The sequence below is a fragment of the Euleptes europaea genome, chromosome 3, assembly GCF_029931775.1.
Source record: "Euleptes europaea isolate rEulEur1 chromosome 3, rEulEur1.hap1, whole genome shotgun sequence".
In the NCBI taxonomy this organism is placed as follows: domain Eukaryota; kingdom Metazoa; phylum Chordata; class Lepidosauria; order Squamata; family Sphaerodactylidae; genus Euleptes; species Euleptes europaea.
In genome coordinates this window covers 107,823,502-107,844,600 of record NC_079314.1, presented here as the reverse complement: position 1 = coordinate 107,844,600, position 21,099 = coordinate 107,823,502, and the positions used below count along the sequence as shown (strand labels likewise).

General features: G+C 45.8%; 1 protein-coding gene across 1 annotated transcript; it reads left to right on the top strand.

Annotated features, from left to right (window-relative positions):
• The first annotated feature begins 10,216 nt into the window (after window positions 1-10,216).
• LOC130474904 (perilipin-3-like) lies at window positions 10,217-20,005 on the top strand. Its single transcript, XM_056846597.1, has 7 exons — window positions 10,217-10,276; window positions 12,491-12,686; window positions 13,824-13,906; window positions 15,202-15,466; window positions 16,461-16,648; window positions 18,562-18,690; window positions 19,658-20,005. Exons 1-7 carry the CDS (start codon window positions 10,217-10,219, stop codon window positions 20,003-20,005), a joined length of 1,269 nt encoding a protein of 422 aa, XP_056702575.1.
• Window positions 20,006-21,099: the final 1,094 nt, after the last annotated feature.

The following is a 21,099-nucleotide window of genomic DNA, read 5'->3' as shown; positions in this document are numbered from 1 at the left end:
ACCACGGTCCATCAAGTCCAGCAGTCTGTTCACACAGTGGCCAACCAGGTGGCTCTAGGAAGCCCATAAAGCCCATTCCAAATGAATGCGGTTTTATGTACTGTTGGTCTAATGAAGTTGGTTTATGCTCTGAAAAACAGTGCCGCAGTCTGGAAGCAAAGACAGAGGGAAACCCTATGCGTCGAAGCAGGCTCAGAGTTTGCCATCCTTTCAGCCCTTGTTCATTTCAAACAACGACTTAGTGGCTGATCTGGACTGTAACTTTATAGCAAAGACACACAACTTGTGCTTAAAGAAAGGAATCCCAAACCAGTAGTGTTGGTGTAAGATTAAACATGAGCTGCAAGATTTGTGTCACGGCTATGAAAAAGAGCCTCTCCATGTTTACTTATTAGGAGGTATTGCATTGTTCCATGTCTGTTTTCCTCCAAGGCCAAGTTTGTGTACTGCTGCACCAGGGCAGCATGCAGCTGTGTGCATAGCAACTGACTTCGTATGCATTCAGCTTTCTGAAAGCTTGCCCTCCTCGACTGAAACTTTCCATGCTGCACAGAGGGCTGGGCTGCCCATTTCTAAGGAGGAGGTCTCAACTGAGCCAGTGTGCATGAAAGACATTTATGGATGTTCCTTAACACGTTTATGGATGATCGTTTTGTCTCATTGGTGGGTACCCTGCCTATAAAAACCCTTTACAGACATTCTTAGAATGAAGAATGAGTGTGTGTGTCATGGCACACTCCAGTCAATGTGCATTCATTGAAACCCGCGAACCTACACACAGGAAATGTACATAAGCAATTTTCCTCCGGGCCACATTGGCCGGGGATCCTGGAGGTGTCTTATTTATTTATTTATTTATTTATTTATTTATTTATTGCCATCTTCTGAGCACAGAGTAGGCGTCACTGGGAGTGTGTGGGGGGTAGTTGTGAATTTCCTGCATTGTGCAGGGGGTTGGACTAGATGACCCTGGTGGTCCCTTCCAACTCTATGTTTCTATGAGGTTTATGCAATCCAGAACTTCTCAGTGTTCTCTCTCTCTCTCTCTCTCTCTCTCTCTCTCTCTCTCTCTCTCTCTCTCTCTCTCTCTCTCTCTCTCTCACACACACACACACACACACAGGCCATTTTTGCATGGTAATTAGCAGTGTGTTCCAGGCTGAATTGCCCCGCATATTTTTTTTTAAAAATGTGCACGCTGAACCGTCATTCTGGAAGTGACTGCGAAGCCAGCACAGACCTGCTTTGCATTACTAAAGAGCCCAATTAACGCAACCTTTTGTCTTTGCTCCGCCCGCTGCTGTGAAGAATAACCAGAGGGAACCATGCAAAACAACAGCGGGCGCATTAGCTATGCACATGCTAATGGCTATGCAAACGGACGAAGGAGTGGGGGGGGTGGAATTTCTCCTTTTGCGTCCGGGCCATGTATAGGCATTTTTAAAAAGAGCTTTGAGCGAGCATCAAAATTGACCATGCATAAATGGCCACACACACCTTCATTCTCTCACCTTCATGTCTGAAAAGGGCTAAAATTGGAGAATGTTCTAACCTATGAGATGCTATTCTCAGCATTGACACTAGAGGGACATGAACACACAATAAACGGATTAAAATTATTCTCCACAGGACTACCCTGTTTCAGCTTTCTTGCAGCCTTCCAAGGACTTTAGCAGCAGATAGCTGTTTGATCCACGATCAGTTGTCATACCTTCGACTGGATAGCTTCCATTTTTGCCTTTTCTTCCCAGCATACCATGGGTACAATCTTCCCAGCCACACTCTATGCCCACTGAAATTAGCAAAACATCCTATATAAGATACTGTCATGGGCTTAAGCAATAAATAAAGCCTGAACATGTGATTTCCTTATGAATCCATATGAGTAAAATCATTTTGAGGCTTCTCTGAATAGAACTGATGCAGTAAAGTGGGGTAAAGTTCATGCTAGCCAAAGCTGTTTTAAGATAAGTGAAGCTGCAAAGCTACAAGGTTAAGAGAAGCAATTTAGCCGCTTGATGGTTGAGTCTGGAATAAATGTCAGAATTGCTTATCCAGACAAAAGTGCTAGAGACTTAACGGTAATGTTTGTTTTCTTTAGCCCCTAAAGGAGGAATTTTTAAAGGGCCACTTAAAACATGGAAGAGGCGCTAGTGGAAAGAATCTGGCATGGGCACAGATGGATGGATCAATAAGGATTTTGGAGCACTACTAGGTTGGGGAAAGGGGAGGGGGATCAGCTGCCGCAGATTCATTATTTTTTTAGCCAGAAATGTTTGTATTCTAACAAGAGGTTCTTGAAGAGGGAATGTCATAAGGCAATAAGCCTGTTTGGTTTTTTTCATTCTTAAGTGAGGTATCTTGCTCACTGGCCCCTTCTTGGCTGTACCCGCGGCAAATACCAGATCTGATCCAGAAAGAGAGAGACAGTGCCCCAAGACACATCCTTTTCAATCGACTCTCAGCTCTGCCTAACTGCATCTCTCTCTACTCCAAACTGCCAATGGCTGATTCTCTGCAGTTGCCACTTTCTGCTTGGTGACAATCAACCCACAATGACAGAGTGGGAAATGGGAAATATATAAAAACGCACGGTCGCTTTAGCCTCCTTTATTCCCTGTTTCAGCCAGGATCAAACGCATGCGTTTCGCTGAACGTGCGTTCGATCCTGGCTGAATCCTGGCTGAAACGGAATAAAGGAGGCTAAAGCAACCGTGCATTTTCGCCCACATATATGAAGTCTACAATTACTGTGCCCAACACTAAGAAAATGTCGCAATATCACAAAGAATGTAAAAATACATTCCTGGCAAGGCGTACATCCTTCCATATAGGATAAATCGTATCGTTCCAAATGTGCCTAGATGCCGACAAAAGAGTACAATTTCCCTCAATGGACTACGCCTGGGTTCCCCAACCTTTTGGGGCACATCTGGAATTCTGACACGACTAGAAGTCCACATGGGGCTAGGGGTTGCCAGGTCCCTCTTTGCCACCTGCGGGAGGTTTTTGGGGCGGAGCCTGAGGATGGTGGGGTTTGGGGAGGGACTTCAATGCCATAGAGTCCAATTGCCAAAGCGGCCATTTTCTCCAGGTGAACTGAAATAGCAGATCTCCTGCTACTACCTGGAGGTTGGCAACCCTGCATGGGTGGCCGAGCGGGGGAAGGAAAGCATAGCCCCCACCCCTTCAGTTTGGTTCTTTTTCCAACTGTTATCTTCATACAAATTAAAAGACTGTTATCCGGGGGGGGTGATGGTGGGGACAGCCCTCTGCATGCGCTCAGAGGCACCTTCGGTTGCATGAACGAGCAGAGTGGAAACCCGAGCTAAGCGAAGGGCTTGGCTCCAGCACAAACGCCAGGCTGGCCCCCGTTCGGTCCTCACCGCCAACCCCCTGCACTGCAGTCACCAACCAGCCCGCCGCAGACGGCCACCCAGGCGTCCCACTCCCGGTCCAGCGCCATCCCAGCTCCACCTCTTCCAGTCATCGGCAGAAGGCTTGTCGTTGTCTTCACTTCCGGAGCTCGCAGCTGGCGACTGCGGAGAAGGCACTGGGAAGGAGCCCGGCGCTTCCCAGAGATGCCGGGAAGGCACCGCTGGTCCCCAGCCTCCTCAGCCGGGGGAAGGAACTCAGGCAAACTCTGTGCTGGGGCGACGGCTCGTGCGCCCACAGAGAGGGCTCTGAGTGCCACCTCTGGCACGCGTGCCATAGGTTTGCCACCACTGACTTATAAGAACAAAAAAGTTATTAAATACTCAATCCAAGCGGCAGTCCTTGATAAAAGCTGCCAAGGAAAAGGACAGCAGAGAATTTTGGAAATTAATTTCCAACGCAAATTCCAGAGGCAACAAATTAAGGGCGTGTGTGATTCCTGCCAAAACATGGGAAATTCATTATTCCGCCCTGTTTAAGGGAGTCTCCCCCAAACTTTGTATTAAGCCACCCCTAAATAACATCACGTCATGGGACCCGGTCTCTCCAGATGAGGTCGAACATTTAATTAAAATCTGAGAAATGGGAAAGCCCCAGGGAGTGACTTTGTTATAGCAGAGGTGCTGAAATCTAAGGTAGATTGGTGGGCCCAGATTTTTGCAAAGCTTTTTACGTATATTGATCACACGGGTTTAATTCTGAAGGAATGGGGCCTGGCTATAATAATCCCAATATATAAAAAGCCCAATAGAGCGGATCCTAACAACTATAGACCAATCAGCCTTCTAAATATTATCTGTAAACTATATACTAAACACCTATGTGTTAAATTCATCGACTGGCTGAATCAAGAAAAAATTATAGCCGTTGATCAGGGAGGTTTTGCAAGAAACCGTTCAACCCTTGATCATTGCCTGGTACTGGATTATATTATCCAAAAATATGTCAAACAACAAAAGGGAACTCTTTTTGCTGCCTTTGTGGACCTAAAGGCGGCTTTTGATCCTGTTGATCGTTCAAGGCTTTGGGCTAAATTGGGATCTACTACCATAGATAAAAGACTTCTACATTTATTAATTAGCTTACACGAAAACACTCATCTACAGATTAAATACTCATTGGATGGCAGACTTTCCAAACCAATTAAATACCAAAAAGGAGTTAGACAAGGCTGCATTCTTGCCCCCTTTTTGTTTAATTTTTATGTAAATGATCTAATAACTAGTCTCCATAACATTGACATACATGCCCCCAAACTCACAACAGAGAAAAAACTGCCAATTCTTATGTATGCAGACGCCGCCGTCCTACTATCTTTAACTAAGGTGGGCTTAAACAGAGCACTCCAATCTTTCTCTAATAAATGCCAAGAAGAATTACTCTCGATCAATTTTACGAAGACTAAAATAATGCATTTTCATAGGAGGTTTAAAAAACTAAACTGGCAAATAAACGTAAATAGCATTGAGCAAGTAAAAAACTTTAAGTATTTGGGGCTAATATTCTCCTTTAATGGGAATCCAGCCGCACACATTAAATAATTGGCTTGCTCTGCAGAAAGAAACGCCACTGCTATTTTAAACATCTTCAGGAGAGATGGAGCTCGCTTTATTCCCGCTGCACTAAAACTTTACTCAACCAAAGCGCTTGCCATCATGAGATATGGGATGCAAACCATCCAGGCTGAAAATCTCAAACCCCTAGAATTAGTGCAATCGAAATTTTTAAGGGCACTATTTAACACCCCAAAAGGCACATCAAATGTGATATTGAGACAGGAGGCGGGACTCGGTACGATAAAAATGGAAATGTGGCAACACACACTTTTTTACTGGTTGAAAATACATCTTCATCCTTCTGGTTTAATTCATGCCCTCCTTGCTGCCAATCCTTTTTCACAATGGGTCCAAAGAGCAACAGAAAGATTAAGAACTATAGGGCTGGATCCAGAACAACCTTTAGAAGTAGGATTAAAAAGAGCTAAATGTGTGGTCCACCAACGCCTTATCGATATCGAATTACAAACAGAGCATGCCATCTTACCCCCTTTTTACAACCACCTGAATCCTGGTTCGGGTTTGGCTCCAACTTCATACTTGGCCAATATTTCCAACCCAAACCGTAGATGGGCCCTATCAAGGGCAAGATTTGATGCCTTTCCCTCCTCGCTACTATAAGGCAGATTCCATCATACTCCCCGCTCCATGAGACTCTGTCCCTGTTCAAGCGACTCCATAGAGACAGTTTCTCATGTATTATTTCATTGCGATTGGTATGCCTCGGAGAGAAAGTGGTCAATGGAACCATTTACACACCGTTTTAACCAAACCGGAAGTTTTATATACCAATCTGAGGTTTTTTTTTTAGTAAGATATTTCTTGGAGGACAAAAACGTGATTTCACGTTCAGTAGCAAAATTTTTGTTCATCGCATTTACTGAACGTACAACTATCATAAACAATCTGGGTCCCGCACTGACTGCTAGTCATCCAGACCTTTGATGTACAAAAATTTATGTAAGGACTCTAACGGTCCTATAGAATGTCAGTTATAAATGATCAGGTTATTAGTTGTGGATTTTATGTATTCCTCTTAAACTTTAATGTCTTTCTGTATTTGTACGTATTCTGTCTGGTCGCTGACCGTTTTAATAAACTGACTGACTGACTCTGCCCAACAAATCAAGTCTCCAGGCATCAATCAGAAGCTTGTTGGACAAAAGCCCTATCTAGGTCCACCCACTTCCTAAAAACACTTGGAGGGTACCAGGAAAGGTGTCGGTGGGCGCCACGGCACCCATAGGCACCACACTGGGGGGCCCTGTAATCCAGAACTGGGCCAGTTCTGAGGGACCCTGGGCAGACACAACCATACTCAGTTGCCTGCACCCTCATCCCCTGACAACACTGGCCAGTGTATGCAGCTGGGAGTGCCGCCACCATTGCCCCCACTGTGCATCATCACCCACACGCCCTTCCTTAATGAAGTGGGCAGTTGGGAGCACAAGTACAGAGAGGTGGCACGAGAGGTGCATGTGCGGGGGTCCACGGCAGTGGGCCGCACCAGGAGTCCTGGGCCCTGGCAGCTGCCCCACCTCGGGATATACTGATGCCGGCCCTGCCAGAGACACTCCAAAGAACTACTGGCAAGATCAGGACTTACTTACAGGGGGCTACAGCAACTGCCCTATGAGGAGTGGTTAAAACGCCTAGGGCTGTTTTGCTTGGAATAAGGCGGTTAAGAGGAGATATGATAGAGGTCTATAAAATTGTGCATGGTATGGCGAGAGTGGACAGGGAGAGGTTTTCTCCCTCTCTCATAATACTAGAACGCAGGGTCATCTGCTGAAGCTGGAGGGTGAGAGATTCAAAACAGATAAAAGGAAGTATTTCTTCACACAATGCATAGTTAAACTGTGGAACTCCCTGCCCCAGGATGTGGTGATGGCTGCCACTTTTGTAGGCTTTAAGAGGGGAGTGGACATGTTCATGGAGGAGACCTATCCATGGCTACTACTCAAAATGGATACTAGTCATGATGCATGCTTATTCTCTCCAGGATCAGAGGAGCATGCCTGTTATACTAGGTGCACAGGCAGGATGGTGCTGTTGCGGTTGTCTTGTTTGTGGGCTTCCTAGAGGCCCCTGGTTGGCCACTGTGTGACCAGACTGCTGGACTTGATGGACTTTGTTCTGATCTGGCCTTTCTCAAGTTCTTATGTACTTTTGGTTCGCCTGGCATCCAAAAATACCATCATGTAAAGAGTTGCAGAACCCTCACTTGTGGGGTGGGGATGAGTTCTATAGACAAATACAGTGACCTGTGAATGACAAGGAAGAGGCTGGATCAGAAATCCCTTCTTTGGTCCCTCCTCTGGCTGGGATATGTTTCTGTCCCTCCCTGTTCTATCACACCCTCTATCTATCCTTGATGTCCCCAAACAACAGAGACATATGTGTCAGGTGGCTTAACGTCAAGGGTCCCACTGATTCATGGCAATCCCAGGAAGTTCCACCTCACGGCCCTTTTAAAACAAGAGGCGTTTAGAGGTGGTTTGCCATTGCCTTCTTCTGTGTAGCAACCCCAGTCTTCCTTGGTGGTCTCCCAGCTAGTACGGATCGTGGCTGACCCTGTTTAGCTTCTGAGCTCCCAATTTATTTATTTTTAAAAAGCAGCTTGGCTAGTTGGTTAATATTCAGGTTATTCGCCAGAAAACCACTCAGCAAGATTGTTCCCCATTTTATCAGCTGTTGTTGGTGGTGTTTTTTAATGGTAGACCTTAGGAGAACCAGCATGGTGTAGTGGTTAAGAGCAGTGGTCTCTATTCTGGAGAACAGGGTTCGATTCCCCACTCCTCCACATGAAGCCTGCTGGGCGACCTTGGGCCAGTCACAGTTCTCTCCGAACTCTCTCAGCCCCACCCACCTCACAAGGTGACTGTTGTGAGGAAGGGAAGAGAAGGTGATTGTAAGCTGCTTTGAGACTCCTTAAAGGTAGAGAAAAATGGGATCAGACCAAGATACATCAAGTCCAGCAGTCTGTTCACACAGTGGCCAACCAGGTGTGTCTAGGAAGACCTCTCCCTGTTTTTTGACACTGTACCTTCCTACTAAGAAAAGCTGCTCTTGTTAAAATGCAGCTTCCCTTGCTGTTCTTAAAGGCTCAGGCACCCTGCTAGAAAAAACGGTGGCGACCCTAGTTTGTTCTTGCTGTTCCTATTTCATGTGATTTCTTTCCAGAAAGGGAAAATAAGGTAGCCAACATTTAAATAAGTCCCTCTAGCTGTTCCTTTAATATCAGCTCGATCTGCAGCAAATGTGCAGTATAGTGGTTAAAGTGTTGGACTAGGATTAGGGAGACCCAGGTTCAAATCCCCACTCTGGAATGGAAGCTTGCTGGGTGACCCTGGCTCGGTCACACACTCTCACCGTAACCTACTTCACAGGGTTGTTGTGAGGGTAAAATGGAGAAGAGGAGAGCAATGTAAGTAAGGTTGCCAGGTCCCTCTTTGCCACCAGCGGAAGGTTTTTGGGGCGGAGCCTGAGGAGGGCGGGGTTTGGGGAGGGCAGACTTCAATGCCATAGAGTCCAATTGCCAAAGCAGCCATTTTCTCCAGGTGAACTGATCTCTATGGGCTGGAGATCAGTTGTAATAGCAGGAGATCTCCAGCTAGTATCTGGGGGTTGGCAACCCTAAATGTAAGCTACTTTGGGTCTTTAGTGGAGATAAAGGTGGGATATAAACAAACAAATACCATAGCTCCGTGCTATGAAAGGCTTTAACTGCTCATTTCTTGCATCTTAAACTTTTATTAAGACAGCACATTTTTTTCTCTTGGGTCAGTTGTAGCAACCCCACAGATGCTTTGAGGGAAATGTTTGCTAAGGGAGAAGAGAAGAGCAATGTAAGTAAAGATGTCAGGTCCCTCTTTGCCACCAGTGGTCCCTCTATGACCCAGCCTGATTCCTTGGGACTGGACCGGGAATCAATCACACAATGCAGAAACCCTAGTAGGGACTACTACTTTACTATGGAGCATCCTAAATGGGTGAAAAGAACCTTACTGCTAAGGTGGGATGGGATGAAATAGATCCATCCTAATCACATGTGACAAACTGCTTCATCTGCCTTCTATCCTCAGCTGATTAGGAAGGCAACCATTGGTTCACCAGCTATCAGACTGGGCTTTTGGGCCCGCCTCCATGACGCCATGCCTGATATTTAAAAGAAAAAGTAGGTGAAAGCTTTGCATATCCTTTTTGTGGATATTCTCCCATTGGTGAGTATCAGGTTAATTTGGTCAGTTCCTAATCTATGGCACTGTGTAATCTGTGTTTAATGTATTCCTGTTTTGGTGTGCTATTGTATTGTAATGAATTTGGTGTTAGTCTCTATAGATTTACCAGTACGAATCACCCAGAGGTTCTTTAAACTGCTGTATAGAAACTTGAATGGACACATCAATTTAGAGTTATTAAAGGCAAGGCTAATATATTGGATTTTCATGAAATATGGCATGATTTCATCTCGTATACAAACCAGAAAGAAATTCAACATGCATCTAAACCATTTCAAAGATTATGGGAAATAAATTAAAGTTACAGTGACCCTTCCTCTTCTTTTCATTTTTAAATGTATTAACCACCTACGATGTTATTGTACTCCTTTTATACCTTTAATCAAAAGGAAAAGAAAAAAAGGTTATGTATGTATATATATGTATATGTACATATATATATTCATTTATAAGAATTTGCAACAAATATTAAGCCCTCGACCAATAGTGCTTTTTTTCTTTTTTATTGTTTGCTTTATGTACTGTGATTATATCTGTTAATTAAAATTAATAAAGAAAGCTTCTCCCTGTCCACTCTCTCTATGCCATGCATAATTTTATAGACCTCTATCATGCCTCCCCTTAACCACCTTCTTTCCAAGCTAAACAGCCCTAAGCATTTTAACCACTCCTCATAGGGCAGTTGCTGTAGCCCCCTGATCATTTTGATTGCTCTTTCCTGCACCTTCTCAACCTTTCCACTAAGGGCATATTTAGCAATATCCTTACTGACTCATGGATGTTTCAGGTGATGTTATGTTCTTTGAAGCATTTCGTACCAGATATGGGCTTAACAGCATTAAGGTGGCTGGTTTGATAAGAGACTGCTGTTAGCTAACACTTTCCCATCGCCCTCAACACAATTCCATTATCTTTCAGGTGAATTTCTGCTGTTTCCTCTAACGTGCCCCAGCCCCACTTCCTTTCTTGGCCACCAGACCAGTGATGGCTTCCAAGAGCAAAACGAATCTCTCCTCCCCTGAAAGAAAAGGATGTGGACAGCAGGTGAGTTCAGACCTGGTCTGAGAATAAGGGTGTTGCCCACAGGGAGTCTTCCAAGCTCTGGGTATTCAGGTCCTCTGTGCTTTCTTCTGCTTGGAAAGATAGGCAACAGCTTTTCAGAGCTGAAGGTAGTGTGAGAATCCTTGTTTCCTGTTCTGTGTCCATTCATCCTATAAATGTGCTTGGGCCGTCAAAAACCTGTTCTTTTTTCTGATGGACATCTGCTTGGGCATGCATGATCCAACACCCATTGTTGGCTTGGCATCACTGGCAAGGTCTCAACTGAGTGGTCCCTGCAGAGCTGGCTTGTATGGATGTTTGGGTTTAGACTGCCCTATGGCTTGTCGTGCCACCATGACGCTGTTGGTCTTCCCTTCGTATAGCGCAATTGGTCTGAAGCTCGATAGGTGATGAGGAAGGGGCTGTGGTTCAGTGGCAGAGCATCTGCTTGGCATGCAGAAGGTCCCAGGTTCAATCCCCAGCATTTCCAGTTAAAAGGACTAGGCAAGTAGATGATGTGAAAGACCTCTGCCTGAGACCCTGGAGAGCCACTACTGTCTGAGTAGACAATACTGACTTTGAGGGACCAAGGGTCTGATTTAGTATAAGGCGGCCTCGTGTGTTCATGTGACCCTCTGGCTGTTCTTGCATCAAGACTGTCAGGCAGGCAGCCTCTAATTGAAATGGTAATTGATTAGTCAGGATTAATGTTTCCATCAGAGTATCTTCTATCCATAAAACGGCTTCTGCGTTGAATGTTGGCTGTGAGGCATTTGGCTCAGTCTCCATAAAAAGAATAATCCTTCATTTTCACCTGGTAAAAGAACTTTATGTTAATCTTAACTGGAGAGAAAGCTGCCCAATGCTTCTACTTTGGGCTGTCTCTGTCAACTCATGCAAACAAACAGGTGAAGTTGGCATCCTTAGGCAGCTGCCGAGGCTGTTCCACATCAAAAGGGCTACCTGATGCTCTCTGATGCTCTTTGCCCAGAAGGGTAGCTCAATAGCAGAAATGATGAAGAGTAGTCTGCCCTTCTGGACCCAGCATTCCCACTCCTCCATACAATCAGTGCTGCCACCAGGTAAATGTGCAAAGAGTAGGATGAGGCAGCTCCTCCTCAATGTTACCTACTCACCTTCCATCTCTCTGGGTGAACAAGTAGTTAAGGGAAGAGGCTTTAGAGGCCAGGATGTGTAAGAATCTCCTAAAATCCATTGCTAGCCAGGGTAAAAGCAAGCTTCAGTACTTTTGCAAAATGACACCAGAATCTTTATTTATTTTCTTATGTTATTTAGTCTGTATTTCTCACTGAGACTCAAGGCAGATTGCATCTTGCCAGTCAAATTACAATCAAACAGTATGAGATGTCCAATAAAACAGTGCAGTACAGTTTGGATTGCAGAAACCTGAAAATGAGCATAAGCAAGACCTTTAAACATGACATATTAATGCAGAAATTACATAGTAAGAGCATACTTACAACAACAGACAGAGCATAGTAGTATAGGCCACAGTCCCTAGCACTCTGCCAAAATATCTTTCTGAACCATCTCATTTCAGCATACCCTTATTACCTATGCAAAAAAAAGTCCTAACTAATTCAGTTTTACATAGTTCTTATTCCAGCATAAGCTTTTTGCATAGTTTCTTTCAGCATGAGCTTTCATGACTTAGAGCTCACCATCAGATGCATACAGTATTCATCCAAAGCAGCTTTATCTAACATGGTGATGGCTTCCCTTCTGGAATTAAATTTTAGTCCAGTAGCACCTTGTGTGTGTTAAGTGCCGTCAAGTTGCTTCTGACTTAATGGCAACCCTGTGAATTAATGACCTCCAAAATGTACTATTGTTAGCAGCCTTGCTCAGGTCTTGCAGTTAGAGACCAACAAATTTTTCCAGGGTGTAAGCTCATGTGAGTCAAAGATCACTTTGTCAGCTACAGATAAAAACAAAGATAATTTAGTTCCTTCCAGAATTAAATTACTTTTGCTTAATTCGTGAAGATCTTTGACATCCTGGCTCATCCAAGTGTCATTGAAATGGTCTGCTGGGAACACCCACAAGCTATCTTTTTTCCACAAGGAAGAAAACCGTAATAAGAGAAGATCTTGAAGCAGGGAGTCGTTTGACTTGTTAAGAGATGCCCCATTTTTGGCCAGCCATCTTTAAATACCTGTAACAACAGACTTTTAACCAAACATTTCTCCATCTTAGAATATCCTGAGAAGGGTAGCCAGTGTGCCTTTGTTCAGCTCTACCTATGGCATGGCAGCCTCTGCCTACAGCTCGGCTAAAGAGAACCACCCCTATGTGAAATCCTTCTGTGACGTGGCTGAGAAGGGAGTGAAGACCCTCACAGAGGTGGCCGTTGGCAGTGCTCAGCCGGTCCTGACTAAGCTTGAACCCCAAAGTGAGTAAACCCGAAATGATATTCCGAACAGCCTTTTCTAGCCTGTGGAACAGAACATATACCTAATATATGCTGAAGCTATTGCTGAACCTGAATGTGCCACCTATTAATCTTATGTGAGGATATCAGGACTGCAGTAAGGTACTAAATGTCACAGTTGCTTGCCAATCTGTCCTAACCAAAGAGAAGCAAAAAGCCCATTCTCTCCCTTTTGTGCGTGCCCTGGTCATAGAGGTCTTGCCTTCAGTACAACTATTCCTTAGTCAGCAATCTCCTTCCTATATGATGCGCCAGAAGACATACTGTGTTAACTTCCTCTTTGCCTTGTTCTTAAATACCTTGTCAAACATTTCTTTGCTCTTAGCCTTTGCAGTGTGGAATACTTTTTTTTAAGAAGCTAAAGTTCAGGGGGAAATTGTACTGTAGCCCTGACCTGGATAGCCCCAGGCTAGCCTGATCTCGTCAGATCTCAGAAGCTAAGCAGGGTCAGCCCTGGTTAGAATTCGGATGGGCAACCTCCAAGGACTACCAGGGCTGTGACATGGAGGCAGGCATTGGCAAACCACCTCCGAACATCTCTTGCCTTGAAAACCCTCCAGGGTCACCATGAGTCAGCTGTGATTTGATGGTACTCACACACACACACACACACACACACACACACAGAGCGGCCTGGTGGTAGAAAATGCCATCACGTTGCAGTGGAAAAGAGCCAGGGTCCAGTAGCACCTTAAAGACTAACAAAATTTCTGGCATGTTGCCGTCGTCTTAAAGCCAACCCCACAGGGTTTTCAAGACAAGAGACAAACAGAGATGGTTCATCATTGCCAGTCTCTGCATCACGACCCTGGATATCCTTGGTGGTCTCCCGTCCCATCCAAGTACTAACCGCCGCCAATCTTGCTTAGCTTCAGAGACCTGACAAGATCGGCTAGTCTGGGCCATTGAGGTCAGGGCGCTGTAGGACTAGATGATTTGGGTAGTTATAGTGCTACCCAAATCAAAGTACTATTCAGCTGCTAGTAGGTAAAAGGTTGCTGTCCAAGCCGGGATTTGGGACTAATTAGATGGATTTGATGATTCACTCTTGGGGTGATATCATAGAACCTGATAAAAGACTAACATTTGTTTCTGTAGTTGCAACAGTAAGTGAATATGCTTCTAAGGGGCTGGAAACCCTGGAGGAAAAGCTGCCAGTTCTTCAGTTAACAGCTGACCAGGTAACTTGATCTGAGATCTAATGCAAGGGAGGGACTGTGCTCAGTGGTAGAGCATCTGCTTGGCATGCAGAAGGTCCCAGGTTCAATCTCTGGCATCTCCAGTCAAAGTATGTGATGTGAAAGACCTCTACCTGAGACCCTGGAGAGCCGCTGCCAGTCTGAGTAGACAATACTGACCTTGATGGACCAAGGGTCTGATTCAGTATAAGGCAGCTTCTTGTGTTCATGTGCAATAGGAGTCCCTAGATACGTGTGCAGTGATTCTTGAGCTGGGGGGGTTCCTTTGCTTTGCCGGTGTGTTAAGGCTCTGGATAATAGCGGCCTTGTGTTCAGCCAAGGCTTTTCCATATGGGTCCAAGGGCAGAGTTCAGACGAGAACTGGAGATCATGCCAAGAGAAATTCAGCCGCATGTCATGTGTCGCAAAACAAGGTTTGGGAGAAAGGGTAGAAACAGGACTACTTTCTAGTGAGGGTTTTGGGGTTGCCAGCTCAGGACCTGGAGATTGCTGGAGATTTGGGGGTGGGGGCAAAGCATGGGGAGGTTGGAATTTGGCGATGGGATGTAGTTGCCACAAGACGTTAATTGTCCAGGGCCAGAGTTCAGACGAGAACTGGAGCTCATACCAAGAGTAATTCAACCCCATGGGGGATTGGGGGGCAAAGTGTGGGGAGGTTGGGATTTGGGGATGGGTTGTAGCTGTTTGGAGATATGATAGGGGAAGGGCCGTAGCTCAGAGGTAGAGCATCTGCTTGGCATGCAGAAGGTCCCAGGTTCAATCCCCGGCAACTCCAGTTAAAAGGGACTAGGCAAGTAGGTGATATGACCTCTGCCTGAGACCCTGGAGAGCCGCTGCTGGTCTGAGTAGACAATACTGACTTTGATGGGCCAAGGGTCTGATTCAGTATAAGGCAGCCTCATGTGTTCATGTGTTCATGATTCCACCTTCTAAAGCTGCCATTTTTCTCCTGGGGAACTGATCTCTGTAGCCTGGAGGTTGTCAGGTCCCTCTTTGCCACTGGTGGGAGGTTTTGGGGGCGGAGCCTGAGGGGGCAGGGTTTGGGGAGGGGAGGGACTTCAATGCCATAGAGTCCAAGTGCCAAAGCGGCCATTTTCTCCAGGTGAATTGATATCTATCAGCTGGGGATCAGTTGTAATAGCAGGAGTTCTCCAGCTAGTACCTGGAGGTTGGCAACCCTATCTGGAGGTCAGTTGTAATTCCAGGAAAACATCAAACCCTTCCAGGTTGGTAACCCGGTTTTGCATCAATGCAAAGAACATTATCTTGCCTTGTAGGTTGTGTCAAGCACAAAGGGGGCAGTGTCATCCACCATGGCAAGTGCCAAGGATGCCCTTGCCAATAAAGTGTCTGGAGTTGTGGGCATGACCAAGGAGGCTGTACAAGGCAGTGTGGATGCCACCAAGTCTATCGTCAGCCACAGTCTGAACACTGTTGTGGAGTCCAGAATGGGCCAGATAGCAGCTGGAGGTGCTGAGATGGTGCTTGGGAGATCTGAAAAGCTGGTGGATCAGTATCTCCCCATCACGTCCCAAGAACTGGGTAGGTAACTTAAAGGGTGATTTCAAAACAGTATTGGAAGCGACTTGACAGCACTTAACACACACACACACAGTACTAATGTCATAGCATGGGTGGATTCAGGATGGCCAGATCGACCCAGTCAAGGTAGGAAGCTATCGTACAGGCTAAACTGAATTGGAAGATAGCATTCTTTGCAGCTGTATTAACTTCCTTAGCCAGTATGACCCCTAGGCTCATAACAGAGTCAGCGAGGGTCAGCTGAACCCCATTAAAGATGGGAAGCGCAGTGACCTTCAAGATCTCCACCTTCCCAACCAACACTACCTCTTTCTTGTCAAGACTTAGTTTTGATTTGTTGACGCTTAGCCATTTCACCACAGCAGACGGGCAATACATGCAATGTTTCAGCAGCAGATGCCACAAGAAGTTAATTGACTACTACAACTTCCTTTGAAATGTGGTGTTGGAGGAGAGTGTTACGGATACCATGGACTGCCAAAAAACAACAACAAATCAGTGGGTTATAGATCAAATCAAGCCTGAACTGACCCTAGAAGCTAAAATGACTAAACTGAGGCTATCGTATTTTGGTCACATTATGAGAAGGCAAGAGTCATTGGAAAAGACAATCATGCTAGGAAAAGTTGAAGGCAGCAGGAAAAGAGGAAGGCCCAACAAGAGATGGATTGACTCTATAAAGGAAGCCAAGGCCCTCAATTTGCAAGATCTGAGCAAGGCTGTTAAAGATAACGATTTTTGGAGGACATTGATTCATAGAGTCGCCATGAGTTGGAAGCAACTTGACGGCACTTAACTCACACATACAACTTCCACTCCACACAATCCATGTGCCAGTTTTGACATAGATTATCTGCCTGCTAGCCAGTGGCATATGAGATTTCCCTGCAGAAGAAAGGGAGATGCCTTCAGTTGTGCATTTATAAGGAGCAGCAGGGAGGAACTAGTTTTTGCCCTCTGATCCCTCACACAACTCTGGTTCTCTGTTTCTTAGCTGAGCTGGCAACAAATCTCAAGGAAGGAGATGTGGTTCCTCTGCAGCCACAAGAGTATCTGGTGCGCTTGGGTGCCCTCTCGGCCAAACTCCGCCACAGGGCCTACCAGCATTCCCTGGCAAAGATCAAAGTAACCAGGCAGAGCATCCACAGCTCTCTGTCCCAGCTTCAGCAGGCGCTTGACCTGGTAAGGACTTACCTCAAGACAAAATCTGGTGAAGATTACTCACAGCTGCTGTGGTCGTTTTTGCTTTCAATGGCCTGGGACACCACCACAGTAGATTTCTAGGGGTCTTTATCTCATAAAGCTAAACTAGACATGTACAGCTCATGTTGATGCCTTTTTTTTTTTTGCTGTCAAGTCACAGCTGACTTATGGCAACCCTGTAGGGCAGGGGTATCGATCTCATTTATTATGAGTAGGCTGACCAGGTCCCCCCTCTCCTTCGGCGGGAGGTTTTTGGAGTGGAGGTGAGGGGGGGTCGCTCATGCGGCAGCAGTCGTTTCACTTCCGGTTTACACCTGGAAGTGCTGCATCGCAAGGGGCCTTTACTCCAGGTTTGAGTGGTAAAAGGCCCCTTGCAATGCATTTACACCTGGGAGTGCCACATCGCAGGCGGCCATTTACCACTCAAACTGAGAGTTTGAGTGGTAAACAGCCCCTTGCGATGCAGCGTTTCTGGGTGTAAACCAGAGGCGATGTGTCGCTGCAGGCAGGCGCGTGTGCACACGTTGCCCGCTGACCCTCAGCTGGTTGGCGGACAGCCAGGTGGATTGGCGGGGGTTTGCCTGCCACCACCTGGCACTTGGCAATCCTAATTATGATGGCCATGCCTCACCAGCCCAGATCAGGAGGGGAGGGGTTGCCTTGGCTGGCAAGACCGCAGCGGACTACCCAGCCCAAATTGAGAGTGGGGGTGTGGTTGCCTGTGTTGGAGAGCCCGCGTTGGGACTGGGGGGGGGTAGTTAATCTGGGCTAGTGAGATCGCAAACTTGCCAGCCCAGATCAAGAGTGGGGGGTTGTTGCCATGGCTGGCTCGCGGGCAGCAAAAGAGCTCTCAAGGGGCTGCACCCCCCTCCCCGGGCCTTATGTTTGACCTCCACTCCCCCGTCTCCCCACCTCCCCGCTGCAGGGTTTTCAAAGCAAGAGACAAACAACTGGTTTGCATTGCATGACTTCTTTGGTGGTTTCCCATCCAAGCACTAACCAGGGCTGACCTTGCTTAGCTTCTGAGATCTGACAAGATCAGGCTAGCCTGGGCTATCCAGGTCAGGGCTGATGCATCTTAATGCTGGCCTAGTGAAGAACTTTCGAAGTTGATGTTATGGCAGTAGTAAGGCCTTTTTAAAGGGCGTAAGGAGCCCCCTGGCACAGAGTGGTAAGCTGCAGTACTGCAGTCCAAGCTCTGCTCACGACCTGAGTTCGATCCCGATGGAAGTCGGTTTCAGGTAGCTGGCTCAAGGTTGACTCAGCCTTCCATCCTGGGTAAAATGAGTACCCAGCTTGCTGGGGGTAAAGGAAAGATGACTGAGGAAGGCACTGGCAAACCACCCTGTAAACAAAGTCTGCCTAGTAAACATTAGGATGTGACATCACCCCATGGGTCAGGAATGACCCGGTGCTTGCACAGGGGACCTTTACTTACTTACTTACTAAGGAATCCTCAAGTAACTTTCCCTTGTAGGCAAGAAGAGGAGATAATGTGTGATGGCTGAGATGTGGGCTAGGATCTGGGAAACCCAGGTTTGAATTCCCATTCTGTCATGGAAGTTTGCTGGGCAACCTTGGGCCAGTCACACACTCTCAGCCTAATCTACCTCACAGGATTGTTGTGAGGACAAAATGGAGGAGTGAACAATATAAGCTGATATTAGGCCTTATTGGGGAGAAAGGCGAGATATAAATGAAGCAAATAATCAATTCAAAAGATTGAAATCTTTCAACTCATGGGGTCGGGATCTCAGTCTCTTATGTTTTGTGACAGCATAACTAGACTGCTCACTTGATGTTGGGAACCCACACTTCGATATGTACTAGACAATGGCTTCCTTTTAAAGCCTGTATCCACTTCTTCCCTGTATCCATTTCTTCCCTTTCAGATTGAGCACGCGAAACAAGATGTGGGCAAAAAGTTGAATGAGAGCCAAGAAAAGCTCAGCCAGATGTGGCTGGAGTGGAGCAAGATGAATCTAGATGCAAAGGATGAAACAGATGTAGCTCAGCCAGAGGTAGGCCTATTTTGTGGCTAGGGTTTCCAGGTCCCTCTTCATCATGGCAGGAGGTTTTGGGGGTGAAGCCTGAGGAGGGCGGGGTTTGGAGAGGGGAGGGACTTCAATGCCATAGAGTCCAATTGCCAAAGCGGCCATTTTCTCCAGGTGAACCAATCTCTATCAGCTGGAGATCAGTTGTAATAACAGGAGATCTCCAGCTAGTACCTGGAGGTTAACAACAATAACAAAATAGGAACCAGTGCTGAAGTAGAACTAAGTTAATACAAAACACAGCACCAATGCTCGAAGTACAATCAGCTATTCCATATGCGTTTACTAACAACCAATATACAAGAAAACAATAATATTGATCACAGTAATAATTCTAAATACATCAGTACAATATATAAATTCACAATAAATCATGTGAAACACAATGGTAATGTACGCAATCTGTAGTCAAAAGGTTCAACCATCCCCAAAATGGAACAGTCGTGGACCACAGCAGGTACATGAAGGGCAGAACTTCCAAAAGAAGTAGTGGTAACTTGTAAGGAAGTGGTGATGGCTTGTAACAACTGCGTGAACAGCACACTCCGGGTGATGGAAAATCCTCCACTATCTGATGTATGACTGAATGATAGAACGTAAGCAACCAGAAGAAAAAATGAACCCAGCAAGAACATGCATTCTAGATATTTACACGTTTCATCCTTCTGAAGATGGTTGGACTTTTTGAATACAGATTGTGTACATTACCATTGTGTTTCATATGATTTATTGTGAACTTATATATTGTATTGATGTATTTAGAATTGTTATTGTGATAGGTATTATTGTTTTCGTGTATATTGGTTGTTAGTAAGCGCATATGGAGTACCTGGAGGTTGGCATTCCTATTTGTGGCCCATATGTTCTGTGAAGGGAAGTGACTCTTTTCCATCTAAAAGAAGGAGGGTTCTAAATAGCTTCTTTGTCTCTGCAGGTAGAAGCTCAAACTCTGTCCATGTTCTACAAGATAATCCAGCAACTGCAGGCCACTTGCCAGACGCTGGTGTCCAGCATCCAAGGGTTCCCTTCCAGCCTGCAGGATAAAGTGGAACAAGTCCGCCAAAGTACTGGCGACCTCCATACTTCGTTCTCAGCCGTTGGCTCCTTCCAAGAACTTTCCGGCACCCTCCTAGCCCGGAGCCGGCATCAGGTGCTGAAGGCCCAAGGATACATGGATGAGCTCTTTGACTACGTCGTCCATAATACCCCCCTCTCCTGGCTGGTGGGCCCCTTTCTGCTCTGTGGCAGGCCACCTGCAGAAATGGCCGATTCAGCCAAGTGAAGAAGAAATCGGATCTGCTGCATCATGCTCGCTGCTGACTTCTTGATTGCCTTAGCAGGGAGAAAAATGGCCTCTTGAATAATAACTTTGGTGCCTCTGGCCTGGCTAACGTTGAAGATGTTGCCATGGCCCCCTGTCCGCTGTGACAGAATAATAGCTGGAATAAAATGGCTAGCATTTAAGTGATGGTTAAATGTGGCTTGTCAAAACTAGCTGTATTGTTGTAATACTTGGCTGGCTGACAAGCCGGCAGGTTCATATGCTCTCCTGGTAAAGGCTGGGTTTTGTCTCTGGAAAGGAAAGTATGTTAAGCCGGGCAAAATAAACAATATTGCATTCAAATTCTGGTCTCTGATCTCCTTCTAGGCTGCCAAGTTAAAATTAGTTTAACAAACTCCAAAGCAGCCATTTTCTGTTTTTCAAATTGGGGGGATTAAAAAAACCCAATATTTAAAAAAAATCAGATTTTTCTACAGATTTAGCCCCCCCCCCTCCTAATCTTCAGAAAAACCTGTTGGGGGGTCAGTCTGTCCCTTATCTGCAGATTTAAGTATCCACAGGTTGGGGGCAGACTTGGGAATTAGATACATAGATCCTACATAATACTGTTACACAAGCAGCCATTACTGGGCTCAAATGATCTTTGAGCAGCCTTCCATCTTTTAGTGTAAATATAAATTGGCAGAGCTTCAACTGCCCCTGCTGCAGAGGAGCTATCCATTTGCCCTGCTGAATCCATGTCTGGCCTGGATTCCCCTTTAACTGCAGTGTATTAGTTTATGCCAGTAGCAAGAGTATGGCTGGTAGCTGTGTTACGGTGGGCATGATTTCAGAGACGAGCAGCCACAATAGACCATCTTCCCATACCAAATATTTATGTATTTATATTTATTTATTCATTCAATTTCTATGCCGCCCTTTCCCAACAAAGTCAGGCTCAGAGCAGCTCCCAATTCCAGCACAATTAAAATCAAATCCATTTGCAATTTAAAATCCACAATAACTCTTACATTCCAAGGGCACCCATATAGCCCTGTAACAATAGCAGGAACCAATTCAGAAGACTAAAGGAAAGAAACAATAGGGTATCCTCA